Below are 16,034 nucleotides of genomic sequence, written 5' to 3' on the forward strand. Positions count from 1 at the left end.
CCAAAGAGTGAAATTCTTCATTTTTCAAATCAAATTCGGGCTTTTTTTTCCCGGATGCAAACACATTAGTGTATTGCAAGTTGCAACCAGAATGAGAATGATGAAGATTCCAAGTAGTGTCAGGGATGATGAGGTTGAGGTTAAAGATGAATTGATCCAACATATACATGTGGTTATATAACATTTTTGGAAAGATATTTGTATAGTCTGGCATTTTCAAAGACGAAAAGAAACTAGTGACAGAGACAACTCTCCCTTTCAGTGAAACCTACGTTACAAAGAAAAACTTCGCCACCTATTCATCCTTTTAGTTTTTCTTCTTCTTCTTCTACTTCATGATGGATGACAACCACATGCACATTCACATGCATCATTGGCCACCAATTGGTATGTAGCACAACAAATTGCAAACCCTATTCCTCAAATAATGTTATATTTCCACAATTAAATTGTGCCTACCAAATAAACTACACAGGTAATATATTCTAAGAACTAGTTTGACAGTGCTTTTGAAAATTGTTGCAGAAAAATGCTGTGAAAAAAGTTTTTTAAAAGTGATTTGAGAAATTGAGTTTAAAATTTTAGTGTTTGTTGTCAAAAAGTACATTTGAGAAGATAAAATGTTCATTTCAGAAATAATATAATAAATTAACTTAACTAATGTTAAAATTACTAACAATTTTTTAATATTACAATACAAATACTAATATCAGCTTAATTTTTTATAAAACCAATAAAATATTTTAAATTAAGAAATTAATAATTTTTAAAAATAATTAAATTAAAATTTGTCTAATGACAGAAAACGGACAAAAAAAGGTAAAAGAAGGGATGAAAAGGCATAAACGTACTAAAGCAAAAATTAATATTACAATAACAAGCATGAAGGTAAATTTGTTTTTATTCTAAACGAGATTTCACCGCAACTGTTAAAATATTCAATTTTCTTAGTTGGGTTAAAACCCAATTTTAAACGCATTTCAAAAGATACGTGTTGGCGTTGCTTCGACTGCCAATAAGTGATTTTAGAACCAAAAGCTCTTTTAAAAGCTCCACCAAATGGGGCCTTAATAATATGACAATAATGTTACATTATGTAGCAAGTTATTCTCAAAGATAATTTTATATTGCATGAACCAAATTATTTTATTTTTAATAAATAAATATAAAAATTATATTCGTAAATAAAAATTGGATGCAAATATTTTCAAATGTTATTAATATTGAATTATATTTGCTCTGGATTCACGGAGAATAATAATTTTAGTATGTTAAAATATGGAGAGAGAGAAAATAAGGATACGATAATTAGAACATAAGTACATAAAAGTTGATTTGTTAAGGATCGATTATCATAAAAAACTTTTCCAAGAAAGGTTGGAGATTTCCCTCGGAAAATGAGAGTGAATTCAAATATTCAAGAATTAATTTGAATTTAAATTTGCTCTGAATAATAGATTTAGGATTAAAACCCGAACAATGCTTAAAGGAAATCGAAAACAAGATAATTTCGGATTTCTGATACTTTACTATCCATGGTGGCCCGGCTTTAAATTCCACGCGGATTTTGAAATTTGAAAACCTTACTGTTCAAATTGTAGCTCCATTCATGGCGTCCGCCTTGGAACAATTTTCTTCGCGGCGAAATGATGAACAATCAGAGTTTAGTTTGAAAGAGTGGGATCTTAAGGATCGAATCCGCCCGAAAACACTGTTTCGAGAAGATATTCAGGTTCCTATCTCAGAAATTCTAGAGAAATTACAAGCTCATTCCGATCCAACTTCACCATTTCCAGCGCTACGTCGTCTCCGGGATGTTCATTCAAAGGTATCTCTCTTGCTCATTTTTCGCGGAGAGATTCGGTTTTGAATTTTAATCTGAAACTTTCGCATCATTTTGGAATTTGGTGTTTATTCTAAAAATTTTGGCGTCACTTTTACAGATGGGTTCGATCCTTCAACTTATTCATTCACTACAGCTCTTAAAGGTAACTTCTAAATCATCATTCTTCAATTTTTTTGTAGAGAAACATAATGTATGGAACATATTCGAATATGCATAAAGAATAATTTCAATTTACATGAAAATTCAATTAACATAGTTAAACTCTCAGATCCATATTCGGATATGCCTATAAAGATTTGATAATCTAAGAGTCCTCCAATTACATTCAGAACTTACATTCTCGTACTCGATTTACACTCGAATTGAGAACCGTAGATTTAAGAACCAACGTAATTGGTTTTCTTATGATTCAGCATTACAGGCTCGGTCATTGTATAATAGCTTGGAATGCTCACCCGAAGGGTTTGCTTTAAACTCCAAGTGGAATGAAGCTGAGAAGTACATTTGCAATCCTCTTTCGGGAGAGTTTCCAATGGAATGTTTTTCTGCAAAAACACTGAGTGGAAGATCATTTCGCAGATTAACAAAAAAAATCACCGTTTCTGCTCCTCTGGTTTACCCGTCAAGAACAGTTCAGGAAGACATTGCTCACTTCCCTATTCCAGGTTTCTTAATATCAAAATTAACCGAACTAATTGCACTTATTTTGATTTTTTTTTTTAAATATTCAGTTTGAATAATAACTGTTTTTAACTTGTGAATTAAAAACCCATCTTAATGGAACACATTGAAGTACTATCTGAATCCAAAGATTTGAATTTAATAAAATCAAATTAAACATTAATTTTCCAATCGGTTTTCGTTTTTCTCATCATTTTGCTCGGCCCTAAGTTGAACTGGTGAAATTGCTTGAGTTAAGATTGGTTTGAAGTTGTAGATAACCATCTGTTTCAGAAACGACAGCTGAGGGATTGACTAGAGAGGCTGGAACTCAAAGTACTCCACACGATCCCAGTTCTGGTAGTCCTAGCTCGGTTTCAACCCCACCAATTGTAGAGAGAGCATTGAACAGATCAGAAACTGAAAATGGTGATTCCCCAGTCTCTAACACAAAAACAAAATCCGATGAACAGGTATGTTCTTTCATGTCTTATGTTGTTAAACTTGCTGTTTTTTACGATACAAGGAAGGCCTTAGTTCGAGAATATGGAATGGAGTTAATCGGGTCCTTGGTTGTTAGATGACTGCATGAACTAATCAAACTAAATCTCGAATTTCATTAAACTTACTTGCTACCTAAGGAACTCAACCATAAAAACAGTACTTAAGGAAACTTGATTTAACCTATCACTAGAGGATGTTCAGCTTATATCATGGACAAGCATCAGTAAATCTTGATGTTCATTCTAGTAACGAAAAATGCCAGTGCTCGGAAAAGCTATCAAACTTTAAATCCGGCTGCTGGGAATGATGTATCGTTGGGGGATCATCATTAACTGTTCGCTTGTAGATTTTCTTAGTGTTTATGCATGGAGAGATGCATGATTTTATTATATAAAATATGAACTTAAAAAATTTTATATTAGAAATTTAAGAGTGTAAAATTATAAAATTTTAAGAATACAAAATTAAACTATCAATATGAAAAAAAATCTTAAAATATATGATAATTTAAATTTTTTAAGGGATACTACACATCCAACCTCTCTTCTGTTCATATGAATGCATGTCATTTTGCTTCTAATAGTTGAATTGTGGTGATCCTCTAGGGATGTCATGAATCTTATAATTATATATAGTAAAATTGATTTTATAATATAAATGGTCAGTCACTTTCATTATCAAGCTGTGAATCCAGTGCATCAAAGTTGAAAAATGTTGTTGATGAAGCTGCTTGCTTAGTCATATAGCATGTTGCGTGGCTTAGATTTTCAAGACAAAGATAAGACAGCTAGAGTGAGATATGATTACACTGTGCCCTTCCTCACTGGGCACTGTTTAATTGGTCCGCTATCCTCGGTGGGGACATAAGCTTAGCGGCTGAAAAAAATACATTATTAAAATTACAAAAAAAATGGATGTCCCTTGTTCTATTATATAATGGGATAAAGGGAGGTAAGATAGTATGCTTCCCCCAATATTAGGTTGTGAGCACCTTCTGTAGGAGACATCCGAATTATGAAATGCCCTTCATGGGACTCTATCCCACGACCTCAATATTAAGAACCTTGTGCTCTACCAAACTGAGCTGGATGGTCATTTCATTATTAAAATTACGTTATAATCAATTAATAGTTACGTATTATATTTAAAAATTTATTTTAATATTTATATTATAAAAATAAATATTTTAATCTTGATATTTTAAAAATTCAAATTATAAAAAACAATATAGAATTATAACTTTTTTTTTATTTAAAATAATCATCCAATCACAATCGAATGTGTGTTATATATTGATAAAAAAGGTCAACATCATAAATTGTTGTTTTTTTACACACTTTCAAAATATATATATAATAAATTGTTCTCTCTATCAAGAGGTTTGATTTACTCAATTTCAAAATTTACAAAGACTTAAAAAGGGTATTTGAAATAAAATATCTAAGTCAACTAACTATAATTTTTAAAATTTTGGATCAAGATATTGACTGTCTCAGATGTCTAAGGATTAAAATATTATTTTTACAGTAAATAGATTATAATAAATTTTTAGGTATAATAAAACACTACAATGTACTTTTTTTATAATAGAGAGTAAAATAAACTTTTAGATATAATCCAAAGATTTATAATAAGTTTAACCATTCTAATGTATATATATATTTTTAATAATATGAGGTGATTATAAGATAGTATTTGTTCAGAATCTTTCTCTTTGCAGACGTATCTGCTCGAACTTAAGACCTCTAGGGAGAATGATACTTCATTTAACTAATGGAGCCACTTGATGAGTTTATTCTAACGTATATACTTGGTTTGGTTCAAATTTAATTTTATAAATTATAAAATATAATGAGGTAGAATCTAGTTACGTGGTATATATTTTTTAATTTTATTCTTATTTAAGATCATTAAATGAGCATAAATTGATAATTAAGATTAAAAGTTGAAAAATTAAGAAGAGTTTTATCGGAAAAATAAAATAAAAATCTTTGCTATCCATTTACATTTATCTAATGATCTTAAATCAATGTAAATCTTTTGAATTAAATTTATTTTTCTTAATTTTTAATGTAAAAATGTTTCGTTTTATATTAATAATATTAACTTTAAAATATTTTATAAATTAAATTAATCAAAATTGATGAAATTTTATTTGATTAATTATAATATTTAATTTAATTTTTAAAGAATTAATAGTTAATTCATTCAAATTGAGTGAATTCGATTTGATTATTTAAATTGTTATGAATTGTACTTAAGCTTACTGATTCTAAGATGTTATGCCCCTTCTAGCCTATTTTCTTGCAGAAGTAATTGAGCTGTGTCCTTCCTAATTGGTATGGCATTTATGGAACATAAATGATGATAAGTCCCCATAAGTCTTAGATGTTATGCCGCTAGCTAGTCTCTTTTCCTGTACCAATAATTGAACTTAAACGTTACCAATAATTGGTTAAAAAAACCATTACCAATAAGATATGGCATAAAAAAGAATAAAAATATAATATATAAATATTTTAAAGGGTAAACTACAGGTTTAGTACTCCAACTATCACTTTTATTCTGTTTGGGTCACCTAACTATTTTTTGTTTCAAAATCATATTTAATGTTAAGTTTTAGTTTTATTTTGGTCACTCACAATTAAAAAAATTAACTGTGTCGTTGACATATAGCCATAAGATAATGTCATGTCATCATTGAATTTTAAAAAATATATATCACATCAGTAGTTCTGTTACTTTTTCAACAGCATGTAACCAAAATGAAACAAAACGTAACGTTAGATATACTTTTGAAAAAAAAATAATTGGGTGATCGAAACGGAACAAAAGTAATAGTTAGGATACCTAACATGTAGTTTATCCTATTGTAAAATATTTTAAATTATGAATACATAATTTTTTTAAAAATAAAATATTGAAAAATGTATATACTCATATTAGATGTTTGGAATAACTTCTACCATATGAGAAGTTCCAATTTGATTCTTACAATACGTCAATATAAAGTATAGTTTTCTTTTTCTTCAAAATTTATGTTCTCATGTATTTTGGTTTTGTTTTAAGTTTTACACATATTTGAACAATCACATTTGGTTGGTTGACTAAGTTGTTCATCTTTATTATCTCTTATTCCCTTAAATCATGGGTTTTAAATCCATTAAAAGTATTTCCCTTCCTTTCTTAGAGTCCTTCCTTCCCCTCCCCTCCCCTCCCCTCCCCTCCCCTCTCTAGAAGGATTAGAATTAAGATTTGTCAAAAAAATAACATGTATTTTTGCTAAAAAAAAGTATATTTAAACATGCGATATTATAAAAAATCCTCAAAATACATTTAAAAAGATTATATTTTTATCAAATGCATTCTCATATCCAATAATTATACTTACATCTAAATAAAAATAGAGCAAAGCAATTAGATTGTTTTTTTTTACTTATCACTATTAGAAAAGTAAAATGCATAGATGAACACATAAATTGATTGATATAATGGATTTTGCAGGTTGAAGTGATGGAAACAAAAGAGGAGGAAGAAGAAAACATAGATAAAGAAGAAGACAATATGCCAATGAGAGAAAAAGATGAAGAAACGAACCACAATTGCTTATCATGGGTGAGAAAAAAGCAGAAAAACAAACACAAATTTACCAGGAAAAATATATGTTTTCCTCATCTTAAAGGGTGCTACAGATGGTAAATATATATTTATGAGTAGGGATTTACTTCTATTATAAAATTAAAGTAGCTTATAAGTTTTTGTAACTTGTTGTATGATTAATATTTTAATAATTTAAATTTTGTATCTTATATATATTTACATAAATTATGTATATTTTATTTTAAATAAATTAAAAACATTTTTTTCATTTGATATAAAATCAATTAAATATTAAATATATATTGAAAGGATAATATTTTAGACAAATTTAAATTGTATACATATTAAAATATTTATTTTAATCCATTGATATTTTTCAGTGAATATATTCTTATTTCATACTGTTAATTTTAGCTACCTATTTTTATTTATCCAACAATTTTAAATGTGTAAAACTAAAATATTTCACAAAAGAAAATGTTTCTTCCTAGAGATCCAAACAGCTGTGTCTGTAGAGTATATATGCATTATCAATTGATTAAGAAAGTTTTAAAAAGATATAACTTTATAATCACCTAACTATTCAAATATAATATTTATACCATTTGACAGTAATCATTTAAAGACCTCTGCAAAAATTAATATTCAAACTTGAGACCTCTATGAACAACAATCATCCATTTAACTACTAAGATAACTTGATTTGTGTCATTCAAATCATTTATATCTCAATATATATCGTAATTGAATAAAACTATACTTATATCATGCAGTCTCCTATTTCTTTTTTCCCAAAGAAAATAAATGTTTACATTCCGAGCAACTCAAGAAAGTAACTTTCTCACTCTTTGCAATGTTGAATTAAACATTTCACATTTGATAGTATCACATCATTGCCTGGAATAACAACATTCACAAAACATATGGTTCTTCTACACGAAGGACGAAGCTATTAAGAAGGTGGGAGGTGCCGTTGCTCCAAAATAGTTTTTGATATAATAATAATATTTTATTCATAATTTTCATATTTAAATACTTCATTGAACCTTGTTCTTTAATTGTAAAAAAAAAACTTAATCCCTCCCTAACTCCGTCCCTGCAAATAAGAATTCTAGCCATACAATAAACAAATATTTTGGGATAGTATGTTTAAAGACTCATGCTGACCAACAATCAACTGATCTAGTAATATGAGATACTAAAATTTTTAAGTAAAGTCAAAGTTTCAAATCTTGATTGTGAATGAAACAAAATGGATTAAGAGAATATTCTCATAATGTACCTTTGCAATACCCGATTTGAATAAAATAATTAATAAATTAAAAACAGGTGGTTATAAAAAAAATATGCTGAACATAATTATTTAAAGAAAAAACGTCTCAAATGTTCTTCCTAACCAATTTGCATTTGAGCAGCCATAGGAAAGATAAATTTAATTATTAATTATAGCTGACAATAAAAAGTCAATTGTTGTACACTTTTTCCTTTAAATTTTAATGTTACTATAAACCGTATTCGGCAAATTAGTATATACATATGATACAAAACTTACGAGTACCGAAAAATAAGAAGAAACGGAGATCAGATATTGCCCAATTCATGAAGTTGGTGCATTTGAAGTGGAATTTGAGATAAGTCGAACTTCATATACATTATTCTCTCCCTTCCCTGAGCCATAGAAAAAAAAATTATACATATAACTAAAATAGTTTTACACAACATTATTCACTATTTCTTCAATGATTATTTTAACATTTTATTACTATACAAACGCGATTAATATAAAAATAAAAATCTTTACATATATGAGTATATAACTTGATATATTATATAGGGATAGTATCCTGTTACACAATGTAAAACTTTTTCAGTTTTACACAGATTTAAGATCGTTGGATAAGTGAAGATAGATAGTTTAGATTAATAGTATGAAATGAAACGATATTCACTGGAAAAAAAATAATGAGTCAATCTCAGTCATCTATTTTCACTCATCCAATGTTCTTAAATCTGTTTTAAACTAAAGGGTTTTATATTGCGTAAGTAAATCCTAATCCTATTATATGTTATATATATATTGATAAATATAATATGCTCGATTAATATAAAAAATCAATTCAATTCAAAATTTATATACATGATTAGTAAAATATAATATACCGTTAAACCCAATTGTTTTATTGTTAAAATATTTGTCATATAAGATATTATATGTGTATATATACACAAACACACAAGTATTTTTTAAAACATTATATATATATATATATATATATATGGAGTAGAAAAGTGAAAACTCACCAACTTCAGCTGAGATGCCTGGTCCAAAGAAGGAAGCGAATTTTGCCTAAGAAGCCATCATTTTAGTTAAAGATCAGTAAGCCATGTTATCAAAATTAAGAAATTAAAGAATAATATGTTGTAAAATTAACAACACAGAGAAACTCACAAATGACAACTCATTGGTTTCAATTTAATATTTAAATAAATATATTTTGGTTTTAATAATTATATTATTAATCAAATTTAACTACCTATGTTACTTAGACTTGGATATGATTTTCAAATATGGGTATATGTTCGACACGAATATGTTCGATTTTTTTCAAGTTTTTCCACTTATTTGGATCTCTACACCCATGTCTGAATATGTTTTTAATACGAGCACCGAACATGGATGCTTTAAGAAAAATGAAGAATTGAAAAGCATAGCTTGATAGTTTACCTGTCTCTTTTCAAAATCCGACAACTCCAAAGCTTTAGCCTCAAACACCAAGACTAAACAATATTTACCATCTTCTGTGACCTAAGACATGGTAACAAATATGTATAAGACCAAAGAATCAAAAATCAATCTGGAAATGAAAAGATTCTAAAACTATGTTACTCGAACTGGGGTGTAAGTGTTGGATTTTTATGAGTCCTGCACGAGAGTATGTTTAATTTTTTTTTTTGAAAAAAAAATCATGTATTTGGATGGTTCTTAAGAGTCTTATTCCTATACTCGTATTGTCGAACGTATATACTTCAAGCAAAATGAAGAATTACAGCAACATAGTGCCGAATTATTCTTGGTAAATCAAGTCATGTTCACCGAAGTAGGGAATGACAAAGCAATAATATTTTCCATATATACAGTAGGCGACAAGAAATATTCATGCCAGAGATTAAATTTAAGTTCGGAAAACTTACTTCTTCCCGGATCATTTGAAGAATAGGTGCATTTCTCCGAGGAATTCCTCCGCCCTGAGAGTTGATACAGAAAAAGAACTAACATCAAAAACTTAAATTTGGATGTAAGAAAATTTGCAACACATAAATTAGGTGCAATTCTCCCCTATATGTACTATAATTTTTGTGATAGTTTTACAAATCAAAAGACAAGTCGTGTGTTGTTTGAACTCAAGTGTGAGTGTCTGCTAGGAAATGTGATCGACATGGATATGGTCTGATATTTCCTTTAGAGATCTTATCTCCATACTCATTTATCAGGAAAGGGTGAAAACAAAAACTTAAATAAATTTAAAGAGTCGGAGGGACATAAGACATACCAAACCAAACTGGAAAATCCGCTTCAAGGCCTCATCCAAATGCTGTTCATCTCCGTAACGGAATCTTGTAACATCATTCCTTACCTAATGAAAGCTAAAGAAATTCATTTTTTTGATGTGATCCGCAAAATTAGAGAGTACAATAAGCACGGATGTCGTCCAGTGATATTGCCAAATTCACGTTGGAATATGAAGAAAATTAATTTCACCAAATTTAGCCATTGGACATATGTAAACTGCATTACTTGGATTCAAGTGTGAGTATCGGACATGGGTTTCATTGAAGAGTCTCATGTTGATTATCTTAACGACTTTGTAAACAAGTTGGCATTGCCAGAGTCCGAAAGTACCTGCTTAAGGATAGGAGTGGCACAGGTTTCCCTTAACATTTGAGCATCCGAATAGGTCACGCATGGCACCGGTTTGAGTTCTGCATACTGAAATACAACCAACAACCATAACTTATGAAACTAACTGCTCAATATCATGTATCCGCTATGGGTAATTTTAGTGTTTTTTAGACGTATTTGGAGGGTCATTGGAATATCATAGCCCCATCGTATCCGGATTTGTGTCAAATAAGACTCCAAAAAAAATGAAGGGTAGGAACAACATCGGAGTTTGCCATAATTGACAATAAATCTATTTAGACTACTAGGGTCTTTAATATGAATTCGATGCCATAAGGAAGGTGTAATTAACAAGAAATTTCATCTTCCAAATGAGATTATGATGAAATATGAGACAAAATGGTTTCAAATATCCAATTCAATCCGATTCCAAGGAAGAAAACCTTTACCTTGAGGGCCATCCCGATTATCGCAAGAGGGAAGCCATAAGTCAGCATTAATGCAGACCATTCGGATCCCGGGAGAATGTTAAAATATGCCCCAAAACCATACCTGTATGTTCAACATTTAACAAGGGATAAACCAAGATAAACTAAAGAGAAAGAAGGGAATGCCAACAGGTGAAGAGCTCACGAGAGGAGAGAAAATCCAACACCGAGTCCAATAACACCAAATGAAAGCTGCAAATGAACAATTATCAATAATCATATTCATCAGAATATAAACAATTATCAATAATCATCATATTCATTATTAAAGTAAGACCCGATGCCCTGATCACATCAACTGTGGCCCATCATCATTCAATGAAGAGATTCAACTGAAAAGAAACTATAAATCCTGATTCATTATATTACTTTCAGCAGTTTGATGGTGCATTCCAAGCTTTTTACTTTTCACCTTAATTTTAAAAGGCGCACTGAGGCGTAAGAAGTCCCTCGAGCCTAGGAGCAAGGCACAGGGCGAAGGCGCCCATCATTTATAGGCAAGACACAATGATATACTAATAATCATTTTAGCTCTCATGACTGTCATTTTTGTATGTTTCACTGATCCACAGGTATTATCTGATAGCTAATAAATCTAATAGTGCTTAGCAGCTAATGATTCAACAAACCAAATGCTCTGATCTGTCATTATATCAGAATTAAGTGAATTTCACAAAAGAGGCTAACTAGACAATATCAAGATGTCTTCAAGGTAGGCCTAGAATTTCGTATAAATTTTTAACATAAAGGTTCTAAGTTTGGTACTAAAAGTGTTGAATGTCAATGGAAAAGCATGAATAATAGATTAATTACCTTATAAAATGAGAACCCATCATCACTGACAATGGTTTTTGCAGCAGAAGGCTGAGAAGTTGAATCGGCTGCTTTTGTTACGAAAGTCAGCTTAAGATTATGGAGTCTGGGGATTGATGCCGAGGGGTGGCACTGACGGTTCGAAAGAGGCGGCGGATATAAAAAGCAACGGCGGTGATTAAGGTAGTGATGATGGGAGTGGATAATTATAGCCGCCGCCGACGGTGGTGATATTGCTTTCATTGTTTTCTATCGTAATTTATCCGATTTCCTTTTGAAATCACTTGAGTTTTCTCGTAGTTTTTGCTTTGGTATTTTCAGTGTTATTATCTTTTGGTTTGAACAAATGAGAGGCTGTCGTTCATTACAGTCTCAGCTTCATGTTTCAACCGCCAAATAACATATGACTTCTACGTGTCACTCATGTTCTTCTCTAGTATTTTTTTCCTTCTAATTTGATATTTTAATAGTACAAATATTCTTTAGATATTTTATATATTTAATTTATTTTGTAAACTTTTACTATTTACTGATATTAAATCCTAAATATTTATTATATGATTTACAAATATTAAATTGTATTGTATGAGAAGGACATAATAGGTTAAGATGGTGGAATAGAAAACTTTCTTCATTTCAAAATCTGTAACAATATCAATATTAACTAAATTAAGATTTAAAATATTATTATTCCTTCTATAAATAATCATACAAAAAATTAAAAATTTAATTAAATAACTTGAAAAAAAAAAAACATATACAGAGAGGGCACCGTTGATGAGGTTTGAATATCGGGTGTGGCGTGACGGTGGTGCAAAACTAGAAAGGATTAGGGTTTTGTCTCGAAATTTCAGGAGAGAAGATGAAGCCTTCTTTATGTTTGTTCTTTTTAAGAACCCTAATAACGCGATTTAGGATGATACTAAAAGCTACAAAATCAGGATTAAATGAAAAAAATATATATTTAATTTTTGGCATAACGATACAATTAGCCTCCAAATTTTTATTTAAATGGTTGTTTTAATATTTATTTATTTATTTCAATTTATGTTTAAAATAAAACATGTTGGATGAAAATCGATAATTAACTAATATTAATGACGTTATATTTTTATATATACTTTATTAGTGATTTGACATGTGTCATATCATCACTTTAATGACATAATACATGTTACATCGTTACTTTAATTAATATGATACATGTTACGATATCAGGGCCGGCCCTGGGCATAGGCCAAGGGTGCGACCGCCTAGGGCTCCAAGCTTGAAGGGGCTCGTTTTTTAAAATATTGTTAAGTTTAATAATTAAAAAATATTTTTAAATGTATTTTTTTATTTCAAACACTCGAAAATATTGTAATTTATTAGGCCCTAATAATTAAAAAATATTTTTAAACATCATTTTTTATTAAAAAATTCGAAAATATGGTGAACCAATAGACCTTCATTTTAATGATTGGAAGGGAAACTAAATGTGGATCCCGTTTATCTTCCTGTCATCACCTCCTGGCTTAGGACCCTTAAAATGTCAGGACCGGCCCTGTACGACATCAATTTAAAAGATATGACATATTATTAATTAAGTACATATAAGAAATCACGACTAGTATTGAACATTTGTTAACTTATAGTTTTCATATAACATTAATTATTTTTGACTAAAAATTAGAATATTAAAAGTTAAAAGAAAATATGGACCATTGTCACTATTTATGTAAATATTAGAGATTAATTTATAATTATACCTTCAATTTTTCCCTTTAAACTCAAGAAACCATAGAAAAAGGAAGAAATTGAAACTTTCAATAAAGAGACGGTTAAACTATTAACAGGCCACTAAACTTCATTGAGATTTCATATTAGCACCTAATTTTCTAAACTTCATGTTTTTGATCCAGACTTGCATTTTTATGATTTAATCTCAAATTTCCAAATATCCTCTAATAAATCCCGAATCTCTATTTTAGATCCTATTGAAACTCAATTTATCATAATCAAAACTCTAACCCCATTTTTAGGACGTGACAATCATCCGGTTATTATCTTTCGATCACCATCACCACCGATTAATCGTCATACATATTTCCCACTCAAATTAATGACCATCTTAATCTCCATTTTCAATGCAGCACATCCCAAATAAAAATACATAAAATATAACTATTACCGTTTGGCGTTCGCAACAACCGATAATGACTTGAAAAAGGTGACAATAAATATTTGAAGAAGAAGAAGAAAAGAAAATATAAATTAGAAACTAGAAAAGAAAAAACCAAAAGGAAAATAAAGAAGAAAATAAAAACAAAACAAAAGCATTTCAAAATCCGCCATTGAAGGATTTTCAATGAGGTGCTCGGGACATCCCTGTAACATCCCCAACACGTATCCGATAATGCTTTTGTAGGGGATATGCCACCAGAGAATCGGGCTTGAAGCACTTTCCTAATCAACAAGTTAACAATTGATGGCTATGATTAAGGTTGTTGATTATAATTTTAGTGTGCATATGTTTGTTGGGTGTTCTTCTATCGTGCGACCCGATGACTTATGGGCGACAATTGACCCACGCCTTGCTTTTGTTAAAGAAGGACGATGTCAACTTCGACTCGATTCAAGTATTCAATCCCACCATTGAGATGGTCAATTAACTCTTTAACGAAGGTTTGTGAACCAAATCCTCCTTGAGATTTCGGTGAAATAGAGATTACATTAAGACTTAGAGGATTTAAATAAATTGATCTGTAAAATTTGAAGTCTAATAGTGATCATCACAGTGAACTATGGTTGAAATCTGAGTTAGTGCTTATGTGATTAAAAAAATCTCATGTCTAAATATTAATGATCATATTTAAAAAAATTAATGACCAAAATAAAAATAATAAAAATAGAGCGATGAATTTTATAATTTATCCTTCAACAAGCAAGGATAAAAATAATTTATCCTTTTGTGATTTCTCACGAGGAAGGGGTGACAACATTAAAAGAGGAAATGAAATGGTCCCTTACATAGCTTTGTTTTTATTTGTAATTTTCGTTTCGGAACCAAAGAAAAATTAGTAGATGAAAGGATAACGTGTGCCGTTGTAGAGATACTTTTTAAGCTTTCCAAATTTCAAAACAAGTTATAATTTGGGATGATCGAGTCGAGTTAAGTTAAAAATATTTTGAATTATTTGAATTGATGAGTCTTATTTTATATATTTTAAATTTGATTTGAGAGTCGAGTTGAATTGTTCAAGTTTCTATTTAAATTTAATTATAAATATTTATAATATTATGATACTACTAGATTCTAATTTAAATGATTTTATATAACCATATACAATATATAAATGTTTCTTAATTTTTTTCCATATGTAATGTACATATATCTTATAGTCGAGGGACTCGACTCAAACGTAAAAACTAATCAACTATTATAAAAATTTCAAGTTATACAAGTTACTATTCGAGACGAGTTTATGAAACTACAACTCGAAGTCAATTCAAATAAAAAAAAAGATTGTTTTTAAGTCGAGTGACCTCTAATTATAACCGTATGTTATTATTTAAAGAATTATTTTTGTTTTGAACTTTCGAGTTATCTCAAAATAATTGAAAAAGTAAATTTTAAAATAGTTTTATTTTGAGTTTTAGTTAAATATTTTGGTTGTTTTATGATTTAATCTTTGATTTTTAAGGGTAAAGTATAGGCTTTAATATACAAACGGTGTTCAACGTATGTCCGTTTTTCCAGTTTAGTGCATAACGTTTTTTTCGTTCCAGTTTGATGCTTAATGTTTCATTCTGAAACTCAAAATGGGTCACACCGTGACGGACCGTTAGTTTTATCCGTTACGTGACACGTGTCAAACCCTGATAATTTTAATTTTTTTTTTAAAAATAAATATTAAAAATATTATTATATTTATAAAAAACCCTTGTTTCTTTTAAATTACAAAAAAGCCCAAATCCTAACACCAAAGTTTACCCACGACGGCGTAAGGCGATTACGACGTGACCAACCGGTTGGGTTTTGAGCGGACGGTGATGAGAAAGCTAAATATAGTGGCGGTGAGGCGAATGGAGGTCTGAGGCGGCCGGAATCGTCCAAAATCCGAGGCGTCGGGGTGGGTTTTCGGTGAACCTTCAAGGGCTCGATTCTGACGAACGACGATGACTATCAACGAATTGTTTTTGGTTTTGATCATGGCGGCGAGGCGCTTCGATTGGGCTGGGC

At 29.8% G+C, this 16,034-nt stretch overlaps 1 protein-coding gene and 1 pseudogene across 1 annotated transcript; one reads left to right on the forward strand and one right to left on the reverse strand.

Annotated features, from left to right (window-relative positions):
• Window positions 1–1,552: 1,552 nt before the first annotated feature.
• LOC120196418 lies at window positions 1,553–6,723 on the forward strand (annotated as a pseudogene).
• A 1,307-nt stretch (window positions 6,724–8,030) lies between these two features.
• LOC120196822 (thylakoid membrane protein slr0575-like) lies at window positions 8,031–12,142 on the reverse strand. The gene is made up of 9 exons (XM_039198540.1): window positions 11,813–12,142; window positions 11,145–11,191; window positions 10,961–11,063; window positions 10,512–10,598; window positions 10,162–10,245; window positions 9,803–9,856; window positions 9,336–9,416; window positions 8,912–8,957; window positions 8,031–8,278 (listed from the first exon to the last, which is right to left on the reverse strand). Exons 1-9 carry the CDS (start codon window positions 12,053–12,055, stop codon window positions 8,208–8,210), a joined length of 816 nt encoding a protein of 271 aa, XP_039054471.1. The 5' UTR covers window positions 12,056–12,142; the 3' UTR covers window positions 8,031–8,207.
• Window positions 12,143–16,034: the final 3,892 nt, after the last annotated feature.

This window comes from Hibiscus syriacus, unplaced genomic scaffold, assembly GCF_006381635.1.
Source record: "Hibiscus syriacus cultivar Baekdansim isolate YM2019G1 unplaced genomic scaffold, ASM638163v2 tig00117034_pilon, whole genome shotgun sequence".
Taxonomy (NCBI): Eukaryota; Viridiplantae; Streptophyta; class Magnoliopsida; order Malvales; family Malvaceae; genus Hibiscus; species Hibiscus syriacus.